Here is a 19,303-nt window from a genome sequence, read left to right as displayed (position 1 = left end):
GGCGCTGTTTGTTTTAGGACTTGGTCATAAATAGTAGTTCCCTTGGTCTCTGTTGAGTGTTTTGGCCCCCTTCTTTCTTATCCAGATGGCTTCCTTGATATATCTCTTATTTCTGTTCTGTTCTCTGTCCTTTATTTCTGACTGTTCCCATCCAATAACATGGTTTTCCTCAGAAACATGATCAGTTATTGCCGATTTGTTATCCTCCCCTGTAATGGAGGCCTGTCTCTGAGATCTAGTGAAGGCTTTCTTTGAAGCCTTTTCTGCTTCACTTTTATGTTCTTTCAGTCTGGTGCCATACAGGTATGTAACATCTAATTCTGGATTTGCTAAGAAGAAATTTGCTATATTTATTTCATTGACAATCCTGATGAACTTATTTGCGAAAAAGAACAAACGATACTTATTTGTCAGATATTAATCGGTCGTTGAAAGCGAAGTACATTCAGTCAAATTAATATATTTGGGTCAGCCTTGAAACGTGATGTTTATCATGACACGCAATGGAAGATCCTCTGCTTGCAAAAAGAAAAACAACAACAAGATAATCGTTACTATTAAACAAAGTGTGGACCAAGCAAAAATAAAATGTAGACGATTACGTAAATTAATATACCCACTTGCTTTAATCCATCATTTTCATGGTTATCCGTGCTCTAAACCACTTGAGAGTTAAAAATGTAAATGAAAATTGGAATTCGTACGTTAAGATATAATTTATTTTATTTTTTGAGAAGTAACATGATACTTAAAACAGTGGGAAAACGTTTTTTTTTAATATGCCAACGTCCAGTAATTTTGTAAGCTATGGCACAAAAGAAACGGGTTTTTTGCTTCTGTCATGTCCCCTTCTTAAGGGTTACATTAAATCATTAACATTCATAAAGCTCACTGAATGTCATGCCAATAGAAATGTAATTGGATCATAGTTTAATGAAATTCCACCCTCAAACAATTCCCTAAAACTCTCACGTACAACAGGTTATTCTTCTGATTGATATTTTCTATAATATCAACTTTTAAAAGCATTATTACTTCGTCTAAAAACCTAGAGCAATTTGTATACGTATAAAAATGACAAAGCCAACGGGTTATAGGTAACACTAACCGCGAGTCAATCCACGAGGATATGAAATGGCTGTGCTCTGATTCCAATCACGATATTTTCTCAAATTACACGATTCATCTTACCTCAAGGCAAATAATCAACTGATATCTCTCTATTGCAAAATAAATCGATATTTTCTGGGTATTTCCCTAAACTTCATCTTACCTAGATGTCAAAATAAAATACGAAGACCCTAACCTTGATGCTTGATGTTTGTTATCTTTTCCCATCGCAAACACCCTTTGGGAGAGTCCATTTATGAACGGCGCGCCGCGGCGTTGCGTGATCCTTATTACTGAAGCAAGACTTCGTTTGAAGTCAGACAATGCATAATTTGAGACAAACTACTAAAATTTATAGGTATGGTCATTTTTAAGAAGAAAACTATTAAATGTTTTTAATGACAAGGCAATCTTATCAAATTTGATGAGTTTCTTGTTATTTTGATGAGATTTTGATTTTGATGAGTTTCCCTTGAAAAATTTGACATGTTTCTACTAAAAAATAAGATTTTAAGATAATTGAAATGCAAGGTTTGATGTGTGTTTTCACTTCGCAGTAAATGACATATGCACACCCCCAATTCTTACACAGCACCGCACCACCTTCACCCACCCCAACACACCCACCACCACAACAACAAATAAATAAAACCAGCAAAAAAGCAACAAAAAAAACCACCCCCACAGAGAGAAAAAAAAACATTACCGAATTCTAGCTGCAGTTTGTAAAATATAACTTTATTAGAATATTGTCAATCCTTTCGATTCAATACGTTGCAAAATATTGTTATAGCTTTTTCAATAATAAAAGAAGCTTACCAATTCAGCTATTCATAACTATATTAAATAATAGGGATGGCTGAAAGCAAGTTTAGAATAGAAATCCATGGGTACCCAATCCGATTTTTTTATTTTTCTTTACAAGGAAGTTCAACGTTCGTTCTGAATGGTCCCATTCATAATGAATATTTTCTCTCACAATAAAATAGCAAACAAGCCGTAAATTGTTAATAGTTTGTAATATTAATAATACTAATAAGAAATAAATACGACATTTTCACTGAAAAGGTATTTTATAAGACGTTTTCCTCTAGACATTTCAATTAAATGTTTTATTCTGCTAGTTGCGAAGGAACTAGCGGCTATACTAATACCAATGCAAGAAATAACGAGCGAATGGACAGGGACAGACTTGATTAATATCCTTTGATAAAAACAAATGTTTTCTGCCAAGACATCAAACAAAAAAGATTTTCTGGCTGAATAAACAACAATGTTTGCTCAGATTTTCCTCTTTCAAAAATAAGTTGCAGGTCAATGCCTGTAAAATACAAAGGCAATAATGTCAAATGAGAGCCGATGGTTTGTAACGGCCTTTCATTGCACAACATCAAATACAAAGTCTTAACATTTACGCGCAGTAAACCATCGCAAAATCACGAAAGGCTTGGTGATTGAAACCTTGATGACGTCATTGCTGCGCACATCTTTACTGCGCATTTCAACGTTCGCATTGACGCCGGATATGCGCATTAACTACACATCATCAGCATTTTAATCGCAAAGGCTATTTTGAATTTCCGAAATGTTTATAAGTATGCCAGAAAATGATGTACAACTTCTAGGTTCTTGTTCCTGTTCTTGTAGATTGAAATATTTAAATAGTCGGTAATTTCAAAAATAAGTTGCAGGTTTAATGCCTGTAAAATTTGAAATGGGGCCCAAAAGTTTTTCAGATAAGAATATGAATACAATATACGCAGAGAGATAGAGTGAGAACGTGAGCATTTAAAAGTGAGAGAGCGAAAGAAAAAATAAAACACGAATATGAATATTAAGTTAAGGGGCAGAGGGGGAGAGAAAGCAAGAGTCACGTCGGAGGAGAAAGAGATGAAAAGGTAAATGAAGGACAGACATTTCGTTATTTATTCTCATTCATATTCAGTTTTATTTTTGTTCGTGACATTCACTTACATGTTCATCATTATCAAAACTGTCTACTCTCCATATGACGTAAATTCCATCTCATTTTGAATGGTAGAAAAATATTTATAAGTTTTTATGCTCAAGAACGACCAATTTAAAGGTCAGGTGCTTTACTTTAATTTAATTCTGATACCAGTACTTAAAGATAAAAGTTCAATCACGTATATTATCACGCCTTAATCACGCCTTTTTTAATTATTCATCACGAGGCCAGACTGCTTAGCGACAGAACCATAAGTCACGTTATATTTAGGCATAGTTCATACATTTCCATAAAGCTTAAGCCGAGCGGGTTGAGAGACATAATTATTTCTATAATTAAAGCTATCATGACATTAATATCATACATCCTAGTAAGAGATCGCAAGTGTTTGTATGAAACATTCAGAGGGGTCCTCCAACTTCGAAGCTTCGCTATGTCGAAATTCAGGTTTGCTATGTCACATATGAAATAGGTTTAGGGTTGGGGTTAGGACTAGGGTTAGGGTTAGGGTTAGGATTATGGTTAGAGTTAGGGTTGTGTTAAACGTCACGGTTAGGGCAAGGGTTAGTATTGGATTCGACATTGCGAATCTTATTTCATAATCCACATAGTGAACCTTATGTTTTGACATTGCAAACCTTCGACATAGTAAGCCTTCAAAAAAGCTGGCTGTAACACTTTCTGATACTTGTAGATAAGATAAAGATGACGTGTTATTCGCTCTTTGCAAAAGCATGCCCCAAAAGAGCATTTTTAATATCTCGCGCTTTTCTTCTGGCTTTTGAATGGCGTACGCGGTATTTAAAGCAAGCGTTTGACAGGCGTACGCACACACAACAATCACTTCGTTTTTAGATGACCGTGCAAATGGTCAATATAGGTTTATTTTAAGTCCATATCAAATTTATACCAGTCAAAAATTGTGGGGATTTTTTAACGGAAAAAAAGGAAAGAAACTGAAAAAGATAAAAAGAAACTTTTTATAACATTTGCAAGAAAGTTCGTTTTCTATGTAATGTAATATTATTTGTTCTTCAAACACTTCAATCGTACTACGAAAATGGGGAACGTGTAATATCTACACCATCACAGTATCGGTAGAGTTTGCCCCTTGAGTCCTTTGTAGATATGTTGTGGTTTAAAGCAATGTCGGTACTTTTTATGGCCTTATGAGAGATATTAATTTGTGTATCTGATGGAGTTATTATATAAATTGTTTACTTTGCAGACATATGAACTTTAGATCTTAATAGAAATGTCACTCAAGACAAGGTTATGGTTATTGTTTTCAGTAGCCTTTAAAGCCCGTCAATATCCTCAATAATAAACACCAAAGTAGTAGCACATAATAAATATAAAAATGATTTGTTAAAAGAATGCAACTGACATGGTCAAAGTATTGTTGATACCAGCTAGAAAACTTATAAAAATAGTTATGAAATAAAAACACCGAATAAGCAACAATTTGAAATCACATTAACATTGCAAAAGGGACCAGAAGTAACAATTTTTAGTATGAAGTATTATATAGGCATGGACCTACGTTGTTTTCCTTGAAGACATATGAATTTCAGATCTTAATAGAGATGTCACTCAAGACAAGGTTTGGATATTGTTTACAGCGGTCTTTAAAAGCCTGTCAATAATCTATATCTATATTTATAAACACTAAAATAATAACAGTATAACAAATAAAAAAAGTATATATTGTTAATACCAGGAAACCTAAGCATACAAAATAATACGAAATAGAACCACCGAATAAGCAACAATTTGAAATCTTCTTAACATTACAAAAGGAACCAGAAGGAACAACATTAAGGATGAGCAGAAATGACACTAATTGCCAAAAAAGAGACAAATATAACAAATAAGTGAAAAATAAAAATAGCTAACACAAAAAAGTACCAACTAAGAAGAAAAAGTCCAGTAAAAACGACACAAAAACAGTATAAAAGTCAAACAGAGATGGTTATACAAAGAAAGTAAAGAACTAAGCTATGTTGAAAGGAAAAAAAAAAATAGAAAGTCAAAATGAAAAACACGATGGAAGACGGACGAAAAACAGAATGAAAGTTATGACGACAAATAACGACATTTACAACGTTATCTACGGCACAGAGTGGAGTAAAAGCATCCATGTTTCCAGGTTTAGATGTGAGTCAATAGCATCAAACGCTTACCTTTATCTCCGGTTGTGGCTCTCCGTACATTTGTACCATGTGCATCTGATATGAGACAGCACATTACTGCAGCTACAATTAGCAATATTTTTGTGTCCATAGCAATCCTATTGTAAAAATCGTAAAGAGAATAAATTAGGTGAAAATGTTGCTCTTATAAACAATTGTATAACTTCACTTTACCGCATGTTTTGTTAACCCACCAATATTTCTTTCTGCATTCTTCAATATTCTTTCCCCTTTTCGCCTTGCTACTTTTTTACTATCTTTTTTATATTTGTTTTTTTTTTCTTCTCAAACCGCAGTTATTTACTTTTCATTATCTAGTTTCTCCCTTTTACTTCTTCTTCGTCTTCTTCTGCTCCAGTTTGTTGGTTTCATTTCAGGATTGTGTATATTCTTTTTATAATATTAACATTTCGTTTCAGCTCTTTTGTTGTGTTTCCCTAAATTCCTTTCACACGAGTATTCATTCCACAGTAATCACTGGTAAAATTAGCTATGCTGTCAAAACTTCTGATTTATAGTTTTGGGATCGATAAGATAATCGCAACAATAATTACAGCGACGCAACATTAGGCGGATCGCAAATAAACATTATTACCCTGTAAATTATTTTAATTTTTGCATCTAATTACTAACATGTATATAGGTCGTTGTATTCGATTAACATATACCCAGTATTTAATGCTCTGCGTGCTAGCCATATGGACTTCAACATAAAATGTCCACGTTTTGAGATATTTTCTCAAAATATCAAGAGCTATCTTAAGAACCACTGAACCAATACTAGGCTTGTTTGTACTCATTTTAATGCATTTTTCATGCTGATTCCAAATATGGTCATGAAAATGTACAATTCTGAAATTGAAATTTGTCGTCTGCAATCGACATCCGCGTTAAACAATGTAAGCACCTTTTGCCGTAGAAAAAAGACAGATTGAATGATCACTCTTACCAGATAAGTGTTATATAAGTACTTTTGCATCAGAGGGTATAATAAATTTACATTTTCAAGGATTTTATAATGCATATTTCATCTGTCTTTAATACTTTGCAGTCGGTCCTCCACTGCCGAGGAGATTCCACTTCATCCTGTCTTGTTGACAACAGAAAAATAATGAACTCTGATTCACCGTGCAGGCAAAGTACTGACTGAGAATATCCTCTTGTCTTCGAGATCTTGACACCAAAATAGATAAGCATGTTATAGTTTCCGCTCTAATGTCCTATTATCGCAGACATAAGGTTGGCTGGCGGATTAATATTCGCGTTTCGAATTAAGATTAATATGTCCCTTTCAATACTTCTCCGCTTGATACCATCTAATTTTAAATATGTACTCAGTCCTTTGAAAAGAGGCTTTCAACAAATGATTTCTAAATTAATATTTAATAGTTGCATTCCAAATATGGAAGAGTGTAATTATGATTACTATATTATTGCTTGCCGTAGTTTTTGATAAATGAGTACGAAAACAACTTTAGAATTCAGATAACTATAATTGGGCTATTCTAGTTGAAATCCATACACCCCTATGGAAGACATGACCGTCATCTTCCACACCGGGGGTGTGAATTTCAAGTGATATTACCTGAATGAGGGGCTCCATTATTATTATACTACGAGTACAATCGATAAGGTTTTTTACGTGATTAATGGTTCGGGTTAATGTATATGTTTCAGGCCAAACTATACAGGTCATGGCGTACGATAGAGCACTTCAAAATGTTGAAAATAAATTGAAAGCTTCTGTCAATCACGAGTCGTAATAAGTATACTGAAATAGAGATATTACATCTTCATGAAAAATGTATTTTGTCTTTAACTCTCTCCACGCGGGTTTCAATTTTTTTTCAATTCAAATTTTATTTATACACGGAAAGGCCCAGATCAGCGGGTTTCAAGTTTTAAATTTTGTTTTAAAATTTCAAAAATGTCAGAAATACAAAATTTCATGACTGAAATCAGCAGGAAAAATACTTTAAAATTACTGCAAACAAGCCTAGTATTGGAAAAATTAATTTCCAATGCAGCAGACTGATAACGTCACTATATGAATAGTAGTCTCCTCCGCAGCCAGTTTGGTTATACGCGTAACCAAACTGGCTGCGGAGGAGACTATGTGTTTCCAAACCAGCGCGATACTTCTAGTTTTTGTTATTACATTTCTGACATTAATATTTTTTTCAAATTTTCCCGAATAATATCAACAACTAGATTTGTGTGTATCAGGCTTACTTCGAATTTGGTAAAAGTAGTGACATTTGGGTCTTTTAACTGTACAATAACGGCATTTTTAGGGTAAATTACGGCAAATAGAAAAATCATAATATTAAACACCGGTAACTTGACAACACACACGAGCATTACATATTTACCATACACTCAGATAACTCTTTTATTGTTCATTGATGTATGTAAAGCGCGACCTTCAACACGAAATATCGGGAAGGCTATTTAGCACAACAAACGGTTAGTTCTCGGGCCATGGAAATTATTATGGTTATTTGCATAATAAATACAATATTGGCATGTTATGCTCAAATTCTGATCGTACGGTGAAATTGATCCATTTTTTTATAGTCCAACTATATCTCATCAAGTTGATATACATATTAATTTTAACATTACATTTTACTATAATAAAGAAGCGGCCTGACTTTATCCATTATGTGTAAAAACTATAAAATTTGTAATACTTGATTCAGATTTTTTTTCTGATAAAAACAACAGTACACGTTCTATGCATTGAGAGTGTTGGCAGTCCATTATCTCAAAGCTGGCCATATTCATATCATGATATCAATGTAGTTTCTACGTCAAATCTGTCTCGTTCGAAGGAAATCACCACTTACAGTTGGTTTTTGCAGAATATCAATTTTAAACGACTTATTTTCTCAAAAAAGGAGTCATTTTAATTGTCCTCATAATATTAGCTTGCCAATGATGTTATGTTATCCGAGCAATATATGCCCTTTTTATGTAGAAGGCTTTATGGCCAGCAAAACGAGCATTAATAATATCTCTTTTCACTAAAGTAGGATTTGATGGCATTAATGTCACATTTATGATACTCGGTATACACAAGGTGCACAAAGTTTGATTTTTTTTAACCTCCAACAATTTGCATAGAATGATACCAATCGTATTCTGATTCGTCGTGCCTTCTAACCTGTTCTAAGCTCACGCCCCTTTTGTTTACGTTTATGATGAGGATCTTGCAATAAACGCAATAAATAAAACATCCGGTAACGAACGTGTTCATTGTGAATTTCTGAGGTGTTCATATGATAGGAAAATATTTCTGGTGATGACCCCATGCTCATTGCAAATTAAGCTGTATTTTTTTTGCTGGAAAGGTGTTCTTTTGTATTTCTTCTCCCGCGTTATGCCGAGATCAGCAGAACTGCATTCAGAATTCATCTCTTTTCATCATAAAGTATTCTCTTTTTTGATTTAATAAGGCATTAATGTCACATGAGCGTGACCTTGAATCAAATGTTTCTAGTAATATTTTGGAAAATAACCTTTATAATAATATTAATGAATGAAATAAAAAGTACCGTCTGGGTGTGCTCTGATCATGGTGTCGTACATAAATACACATCAAAATGCATGAATTGCAAATATCAAATATTCACTTTAAAAACTGCTCGACCAATACTTTTAGTTTAGCAAAGTAATGTAAACTGGCAAAGGTGAAACGAACGACGTCAACCCTTCTCATATATGTATTTGGTTCAATAGACAAAAATTACCTTAAAACCATCATTGTAAGAGGTAAAGACAAGAGATAAATCACAAGAAACAGACACCTCCTATTAGGAAGTTCATTTATAAGTATTTAAATATCCCCTTATAATTTTAGTCTAAAAGTTTCCCGTCGAATCTCAGAAGGGATTTGTAGCCTGCATTTGAATGCATTCGCAGGTTTAATAAACGTCCCTATTCTTAGCTCGTCTGTTTACATTAACATGTCACCAGTTTGGTGATAATCAATAGCTCAAAATCAAGAGTAGAGTAATAATGTCCCTTACGTCTATTTACTTCGTAGAAAATTAGCTTCATGCACCCAACAGCTCTTGTGGTAACCAACAATTTTCCGTGTATCTGTCTGTCATCTACTTTGAAAGACTAGTGAGTGCTTGACAGCGCCTGGAGAACATTGTGCTTACCACCGTATCAGTCATACTGATTGTATTTTAGATTTTATTTGATGATACTTTTTATATTATGTGTAACATTAATATACTCCTCGTCACAGCAGATTTCGGAACTATATGCCTGTCATTAGAAGACTTTTCATAAAAAATACGTTATTCATACTACACTGGCAAACTTTAGTAACCTGTGCTTTTTACTAAATTACATTTCCAAATAATATAATAATGCGCACTGTAATGAAAAAGTTTGGTTGAAGAACCCGTAGACATTGTCATACTAGCACGTCTGAAGCAATTTTGGATTGGTTTATAATTTAGGTATATAACTGTTTAAAGCGTGAATTGGCCTTATGTTATTAATTGTATCATCTGACACCGCAGCCATGATATTATAGTAATTCGAATCAACATCAAAGGACACTATTTAACTTGTTTAGCATATTTGTTAATCGCTCCATTTGTGCAAAATAATGCAACGATAAAAGTATAACGTGACGTTCAAGATGAGTGTTAACTCTGTTAATAGCCGCGGATTAGAACATTCTAATCCACAAATGCTCTAATCTCCGGCCATTATCCGTTCTTTAAACTGCAAACCAAAAATTATTTTGGTCTTGCATAGCTATCAAAACATTGATTTCACGTCTACAACAAGGCTAGACAAAATGTCGAGCAATATTTTACACTAAAAGGTGTCACAAGTGTTTTTGTACTATCGATAATTTGTTCGTAAGTTCAAATCAATCAAATATACTTTATATTTTCCATCAAAAATAAAATTTTATTAGTTATTTTAACAACCGATCACAGCAAGCATAATATTTTGTATAACAACGATAATGGAACATTACGCTCGCTTCAGTTCATTTCAGTTATCTTAGCTCTAATTAGCACACCTGTCATGGTCTAAAATAAACAAGTAGGAAAGGAGATCGTTATACTGTTACCTTGCTTGGTGCTGTAAGGTTTGGCAAAAACACTATGTGCAATAACGACGTTCAAACATTATTCTTATTACTCGTGTCTCATGCTTTACTATACCCCTTCACTATTGTTGTTCCTGAGATTGTCTTTTATAGTGCCTAGGTGCCTATATAAGTTCTTGACCCAAGCACCCAGGAACCTAACATAAGAATGTACAAAGCAAACTTCTGTTCAACAGCATTTTAGATAGACAGGTGCAGAAACTCTTATAAAGCAGTATAGTATATAGGGTGGTCTAATAAACAATATTTGTTTAAGGGCTGTAAAGGTAAGGTTGGTCTGAAATAAAAGTCTAAGCTTGGGAAATTTCTCACACTCAAAGAACTATGATTTGTCATGGATGTTCCAAGTACCTCATCTTCAAACTGTACCTATTTTAGAGTACACTGGATGGGTTGTAGAGTCACGAGCTTTTAGTGACAAGAGAATTATGGTCTCGCGTTTTAAAAAAGTACTATGTGCATGTCAAAACAAATCATGAAATATCAGAAATAATTCAAACTAAGTATATGAAGCACGTAAATCACAGCTAAAAGAGCCACTATTTCTACGATATGAAATGTATTAATTGACAAAATCAAGTTGATGACAACTACCCACATACATTGCGCCAAAAATCCGTCCAAAATCCCGCGTCACCTTATCAGGTTGTTCTAGCGGTTCCTCTCTCCTAAATCTAAATAAGTTTATCAAATCTAATCGAGCCATTGAAAGACGATGTTAGCGGTTGGCAAATAATAATAATTCCTATATTTCTTGTATGGCTAATATAGTACAGACAAATGTAAATATTGGTGAATACCGATTAAGTACCATCATTAAATAAGTCAATTGCATGAATTTCTGGCAGACAAACAAATACGTTACTATTTCAATCATAGCATGCAGCGCAGCACTAGCCGGATGAATTTAACTTTTTTGTTCTAATTCCATGGGGCTGTATGTAGGCAACATAAACATACTCGTTTGTATGCAGTTCTTCTAATGGACCTTGTTTAACTAAATACAGTATGTTCGTAAAGCAATCCAAGCTACGTGACATTAAAATTGCATTTATGGTTATGGTTTTAAATACTAGTTTTCAGGATTTGAAGTATATTTCTTTGCATAGATATATCTCTATCTCTCTTGCTACGATTACTCTGTTTCTGATTACTTATTCAATTCCATTACAAATCAAGTATATCCCAGTCACAAAAACGTTTTAAAAAATACGTTTTTTAAATAAGTTCTGATATATTTTCAAATTTAGTAAAATAGTAATAACATTAAAATGTCGGGTTATATATGGTCATGGAAACGTTTTAAAACGTTTTGTACAAAACACAACAGCAATATTTTTAAAATGTTTTCAAACTGTTATTGTAAAAAATTTTGGAAACATATTTTGCCAAATATTTTGACAACACTTAAATAAATGATGTTAAAATATTTGCAAAAGACTTTATATAATATTTAAATATTGGGTTATATAAAGGTCATGAAAACGTTTTAAAAACGTTATTGCAAATATTTTGGGCAATCAATTTTAACAAAATATTTTTTCAACCCCAAAATAACATTCTGTTTAGAATGTTTTGTATCAAGTTTTCAAAAATGTTGTTGGAATGTTATTAAAACGTTTTATACCCTTTATATAACCGGACATTTAATTGTTTTCAAAACATTTTGAGTTTGTAAGCATTAGATTATCAAAATTTTTTTTGATGTTATCGAAAACTTTTATAAATAGTATACCTTTTAAATGACCCGACAATTAAATTTTCTTGAAAACCTTTCTCATAACCTTTTGCAATGATGTCAAAACGTTTTATTCTGGTGTCAAATTTTCAGACAATAAAATACGGGATTTTTAATGTTCTCATATTTTTTTCAAATTTTAGTCATTTTAGGAAAAAAAATTGCATTCTTACTATCAATACTGTGATTTATAAAAACAATAGTAAATGAAACCAATGATTGTATGTATATTTCCATAGGTATTGTGGTTCTTGAGTTAAGGCTAAAATATACCAAAACGAAAGTCGCAGGTGTTTCCCCAAAAAAAAAAAAAATCATGGACATGAATCAGAAATGACACCCTAAGTTTTTGTTCAAAGGCTTAAAAATCACAAGACTTCATATTTGTCCTTTCAATTTTTCTCTGACAACTGAAAAAAATCCGCTTTGGTTTTGGCAAACCTGTGCAAACTTATTATAATTACTTTTCAAGAAAATGGAACTAAAATGGGGAAAATTTTTTTTCCACTTTACGTTGTTAAGCTGATCCACTAAATCTAATAGCAAGAGAGCAGTTATCAAACACTTTACAAGTATTTGCTAATACTCGCATGATCCATGCAATGAATGGGAGGGTTCAATGTCTTTTTGACAAGCCATGTGATAGGATCTGACAAATTCTCAAGAGAACAGATCACTGAAGGTATGAATTTTATAGTGCAAGAAAATATTGTGATGGCTTAAATCTGATTGAATGTTTGCAATCGATAAATGGTGAGAAGATGATTTAATTCGTATCGGGATTTCAACTTGTCACGTATTGAATTTTAATTTACCTTAGATTCTGCCGATTATTTGCAGAGAGTCATGGTAGTGCTTTTGAGCAGTGTTATTTTATCTTTTAATTATAATTATGCTCTTTTAGCATACCCTTACTTATTGTAGAGTACACTGATGCAATCAACATTTCTATGCTGAATTTTATAATAATAAGGCGGTTGGATGGCAGGAACCATATTGTCCAATCCTAGCCATTTAAGTATCATGTCAATTATCATATATCATATTTATTTACCTCCATCTCGTACATACAATACAATAAAAATAAGATGGAGATGAAACAAAATGCAAAACCTGAATTAAACGTTGTGCCACCTTAAAGGAAATATTATCGGTTAATACACTTACACTTTACTTATACTTTTACTTATACTTATACTTATACTTATACTTATACTTATACTTATACTTATACTTATACTTATACTTATACTTATACTTATACTTGTACTTGTACTTATACTTATATGTATACTTATATTTATACTTATTACTTATATTTCCATATGTCTTGTTGTCCTTGAGTTAAAGCCACAAATATACTTAAGTTGAAAGTTGTAAATGTTTCCCCTTACCGCTCATGAAAACTCATGGACATAGGGAAGAAATGAAACCACTTATATAATAATTTCCCATTATTGCAGTCAAATATAAATATTAGTGAATATCGATTAAGTAGCAACATTAATTGAGTCTATTGCCTGCATTTCTTGCAGACACAAACAAATGTGTTGCTATTTCAGTCGTAGCATGCAGCACTAGCCGGATGAGTTAATATATTTGCTTCTATCTTATGGGGCTGTATGTAGGTAACATAAACATAAACGTCTGTATGCAGTTCTTACAATGGAACCTTGTTTAACTAGTCCTGTTACCTTAAAGCAATGCAAACTACGTAGTGCTGAAATTGAATTCATGTCAATGAAGCCATTTGGGAGTGGATTGGGCGATGAAATCATGTCTTTTGTTTTAATAATAATACTTATTAATAATAATTAAATAATAATTTTTCAGAACTTGTTCACAAAGGTAAGGTTGGTCTGAAATAAAAGTCTAAGCTTTGGAAATTTCTCACACTCAAAGAACTATGATTTGTCATGGATGTTTTAAGTACCTCATCTTCACATCGAGACAATATTGGGTGCTATTTTGATCTTATAGTCCAAAGTTTAGAATTATATCTCTTCTGGAATTTCATTTTTCACACTCGCGGTTGTTCCCTCACCTTGCACCACTGAGCACCACTGCGGCCCGAGGACTCACGTGCACTCGTAGGTTTTCCCCGGGATCTCTGATTTCCTCCTGCTTTCAAAAATCGGTGATTAGTTGTTTGGTTATCAAAAACTTCCTTCATCCAATGAATTTTACAATGGATGTTAAAATCTAAGTGCGGATAGTTGATGCGATCTGATTGTGATGATTCACCATGGCAGCGAAATTACAGTGCCTTGATCCCTCCGAGATCTGGGGAAAAGGGGCTATATAAAACACCGAAATGTATTTATTTATTTTATTTATATACGTTGGAACCTCCTGACTTCATCAGGCAACTGCCCTCTGGACAGGCGACTAGGTGTTGTCTTCATCGCCCAATCCACTCCCAAATGGCTTCATTGATTCTGCTAACCTGATGTCAAGTGATCAGTCCGGTGGATGAGTTGCCTAATCAAGCATGAGGGAACAGACGCAACGTAGCGAGTTTGAAATTCCAAACCTTTCTGTTTACTATCACTGGATGACTGACAATATTCAATATATTAGGATTCCATAGAAATGAAAGAAAAACACATGAAGAGAAGCAATCAACTACAAAACAATTATAAATTGAAAGGCGTACGGCTCAGAAACTTGGGCCACAACTCAGAGACTGGAGCAGAAGTTGAGAGTGACTCAACACATTATGGAAAGGAGTATGCTTGGAATCACAAAGAGACAGGAAAACAAATGATTGAATCAGAAGCATGTCACATGTCACTGATGTCATCCAGAATGTGAAACAAAAGAAGTAGTATTAGGCTGGTTACTTAGAACACCAGATGGACTAAGCACAGAAATATAGATGGAGGGATGAAATTACAAATTTTCTTAATGTGACCTGGATGAGAAAGACGTGGGATAAATTAGAGTGGTGTCACAGTGGAGAGACTTTCACCATGCAGTGGGTCGACGATGGCTTAAGATGATGATGATGAAATATTGAAAGGGTAAATGACGCTACAAAAAGATTAACACAGCTTCACCGATCAGATGCCATATGAAATCCTATGGTATCGGATGCAACGTAGAAAAGTGACTCTTCAAAATTTATGACCAGAATTAGATTTCAAAAAAAAAATAATTCCACACAAATGAATAATTCAAAGATAAAATGATACTCCTATAAAGCGTTATCTGTTAAGGAGAAAGTGATAATAATCTGACGTAAATTAAAACTGAATACGTGGGCAATTGTTGATAAAACTCCCTATACGAATTAAATCATCTTCTCACCATTTATCGATTTCAAACATTAAATCAGATTTAAGCCATCACAATATTTTCTTGCGCTATAAAATTCATACCTTCAGTGATCTGTTCTCTTGAGACTTTGACAGATCCTATCACATGGCTTGTCAAAAAGACATTGAACCCTCCCATTCATTGCATGCATCTGCGTATTAGCAATACTTTGCACTCGCTGTTCTCTTGCTATTGCATTTACTGGGCGGGCTTAACAATTTGCCTCTGCTTATTATAGTATATTGAACGAGGCTTTTATAGTATCTGGAGCGGTTAAGATCGGCATCTTATCTCACCCCATCTTATCGTTCATCTCCATTCCCTCCCTGAAATTCTACCCCCTCTTTCTCTCTATCCATTTATAAATATGTGGCGTCCCATGTCAAAACCAGACACTTTTGGGCAGGTTATCAATTTTGATGTTTTTACATATCTTAAATATAGGGATACTTTCCTCCGCAGCACCGTTTTCCCCAAAGAATCAAACATTCAAAAGCGAAGATATTGAGTTCGTATTAGTTATGGTATTATGAAATTAGAAATTCAGATATTGGTCTTTAAAGATATTATTGACAATGTTGAGAAAAAGTCTCAAAAAATACAAGATGCCAGTTATATTCCAATCTGAAACTATCAGACAATATTTAAAACATCACAAATTCACAACAAACCCAAATTGAGAAAAAATTGATGTTTGGCTATTTCTCCATTTACGATACTGCCCCAAAGTGTCTGATTTTGACATGGGACGTCTAATATATCCGTCCTTTTCCCTTTCCCTTTCGTCTCTCTTTCCCTCTTCCTTACTCTCCATCTTTCCTCACTATTTCCACCTCTGTTCATTCCATTTTTGCTCTCTATCAGACCCTCTTTCTGTATTGTTTATACATCGTTGCTCTTTACCACTCTAAGGCCACTTACCAATAATACTCGTTATAAAACTGAAGATTACCTAATCATATTAATCCGAGACCTGCTGATATATCTGAGGCCAAATAATCCAAGAACATTTTTATCTATTAATGTAGATACTAAGACTGCAGTCTACATTACTGGGATTTTTGGCTTAAAACTTAAATAATTTCAATATTATAAGACGGGACAGACGGATACTCTAGTTTGGTGAGCTCTGACGTTTTCTTAGTCCGGAACACTGGCTTACTTTAAGGTAAGGCGACTTCAGGCAGTCACTTAGCGAAAACAAAGCTGTAGTCAAAGTTAAGTTTTAGTTTAGTTACGACCTTAGGTATGACTGAATAAGACCGGACCCACAACAAACCCACGTAGCTGAAAGAAAAAGATGTTGCAACGGGCATAGTTAAGACATGCCGAACCAATCCCCGTGATTCCTCAAATACAAGAAGCAAAATAGTTAATTAATACGTCAGATATATGGCAAACCCAATCAATCACGTTTCAGAATAACACATTAAGAGTAACTGAAACGCCTGAAGGAGATACATTTAAACATAATAGGAGATGTTACTTGGGTATATTCACTTCGGCCATATGTAAAGAAAGAAACTTTGCAATGGAGAATTTGGGTTAAAAGGTTATATTAAACGGGGATTAAGGGAGTGGTGGAGGCGATACCGGCATGTTGGTAATTCTGGGGCTAATCAATATCTGGAGCGAATAAAATTGTTTTTACGTATTTCCAATGCGGTGTTGGTCCTTTTTTGAGTTCATATGTGTTGCAAGATTTTCAAAAATATATACTATTAATATTCCGAATCCAATTATACACAACGGCAAGCATCACACGTTCCTAGCTTGGATTTTCTTACGCTGAAACGTTGTTTTTTTCGATGATATTTTCAAATAGTAAAGAAAACATCAGATTATGTCTTTACCATGTTTGAAAATGGAAAAAATTGTGCTATATATATCTTATCAAATCAAGCTAATCAGCGCTAATGACATAGCGATACAAATGTAGAAAAAGGCCAATTAACATTAGGGAGTAAGTTAATCTCTATATACCATACGTAAAAAAATGTTTATTCACACAATCATATCATAATAACGTGACGAAAATTGTAAAGGTATTTTAGGAAAAATGGTAATTGCAATTTTATACACGTCATATTGAATATCATCTTTTCTAATTTATTTTTAATGATTCATTGTGGATTTTATAATACATGTACGATTGCTGACAATGACATGTCTTCTCCTGGAGTTAATCTTTCGATATATAAATTATGTTGTTTCAATACTTGCTTAATATTGAAACCTACTTTATGGTCTTCTTTTTAGTATAATTCTAGTTCTCATTATTTTGATTAGAGTTATACTCACGAATATTAAAAATTCCACAAAGGTTATCAAAACTTAAAAGACTTTGAGGCTATGATGAAACCGTATGTAAAAGATATTCTGGAATTCACTGTCAATATAATATGCATTTTGTCAGAATTTGTGTTTCTCTGTTAATGCCAAAAGCGCCATATAGGCGGTGACCAAACAGCACAGGAATGGAATTTTTATAAACATTTAAATCCCTAAATTCGGTGTTCCAGAATTGCAACGTTTTACAAAATGTGACTGAATATTTATAAAGCATTCAAATTAACCTTTCGTAAGTGTATAGTAATTCTGAAATACTGAAAGCTTCAAACTTTAATATATAGTTTGACTTTTTAATACCATATTTGATTCTTCATATTAAAACATAAAAATAAGGACAACCATCCGTTGAATTTAAATTTAATTTTTGTAATTTTAAATTAGATATTTCGGAATCTATGGGTTTTTTTTCTTCACACTGCAGTTAAGTTCTATACGTTCATATTTTTCGGCTGCTCTGTTTATACCCATTAAAGTGCTACCAAGTGAAATCTGAGTAAGCTTAATCTAGGTGAAGTGATCTTCTAATGTCTAATATCGATGATTCAAGACGTTTTCTGATTCAAATACATCCATTGCAAGGTCGAGTTTCAAAACGTATAAATTTAAATTTCACACCACAAGAAATATGTTCTTAATTGAGCGAGTAAAAATCCCATTTTTTGCAGATGTATGGGGAAAGATTCAAGAAAGATTTTAATGGATTACTTTACATCATACAGGGTGTCCCTGAAAAAACTGTATCGTCGGAAACGTAATTGCTTGGGTATTTTAACGCCTCAAAAATAACTAAATACTTGGTGTGGTTAAGGAATAAATCAGCTATCACATACTAGCATGCTTTTTGAATTTTGACAATTTACCATACCATTCTTGAAATATAAGAATTTTACAAAACTCTCTCATTTTCAAGCCTTTCCACGGATTCAAATATCAAAGGAGTAGTATAGTCAGAGTGCTAAGGCCATATTGATTTAATAATTCGTCTCAAAGCTCCGCGCGCATTAGTAAAATCGCCAGTTTTTTCGCGTTATTCCCGCTGGATTGAGTAAATTTCAGGGTCTTTTCCGCTGTTTTATTATTTTCCCGAACCACCACACAAAAATCTCACGTCTGACATCGTCAATTCTTTATCTTGACCACAGTGCAACCTCACTGCTAGATGAAAAGTTGATATATCCTTACAACAGATACACAAAATTAAAGTTTAAAAAAATTAAATAACAAACATTTAGGTTATTAACGTGGGAAGGGATTTGAGACGAACTATTACGATTAAGATGACCTAATCACTGAATATCATCAGCGCATGACGCGTATGTTGTCATTGATAGATATTGACCCCTTGGAAAGTCTTGAAAATGAGGGAGTTTCGTAAAATTTCAAAAACGGAGTGGTCAATTGTCAAAATGCAAAAAGTATGTGATAGCTTACCCAGCAAACACAAAACGTTTTCGACATCGTTCGCAAAAGGTTGTAAAAGG

At 33.5% G+C, this 19,303-nt stretch overlaps 1 protein-coding gene across 1 annotated transcript in view; it reads right to left on the bottom strand.

Moving 5' to 3' along the window:
• Positions 1-19,303, bottom strand: part of LOC140142574 (uncharacterized) — a 116,357-nt gene that overhangs the window by 70,057 nt on the left and 26,997 nt on the right. The window contains exon 2 of the mRNA XM_072164568.1: positions 5,263-5,369. Coding sequence (XP_072020669.1) covers positions 5,263-5,369 — 107 coding nt within the window. The remainder of the gene's footprint in view (positions 1-5,262; positions 5,370-19,303) is intronic.

Source organism: Amphiura filiformis, chromosome 20, assembly GCF_039555335.1.
Source record: "Amphiura filiformis chromosome 20, Afil_fr2py, whole genome shotgun sequence".
NCBI classification, from domain to species: Eukaryota; Metazoa; Echinodermata; class Ophiuroidea; order Amphilepidida; family Amphiuridae; genus Amphiura; species Amphiura filiformis.
This window is presented reverse-complemented; position numbering and strand designations above follow the sequence as displayed.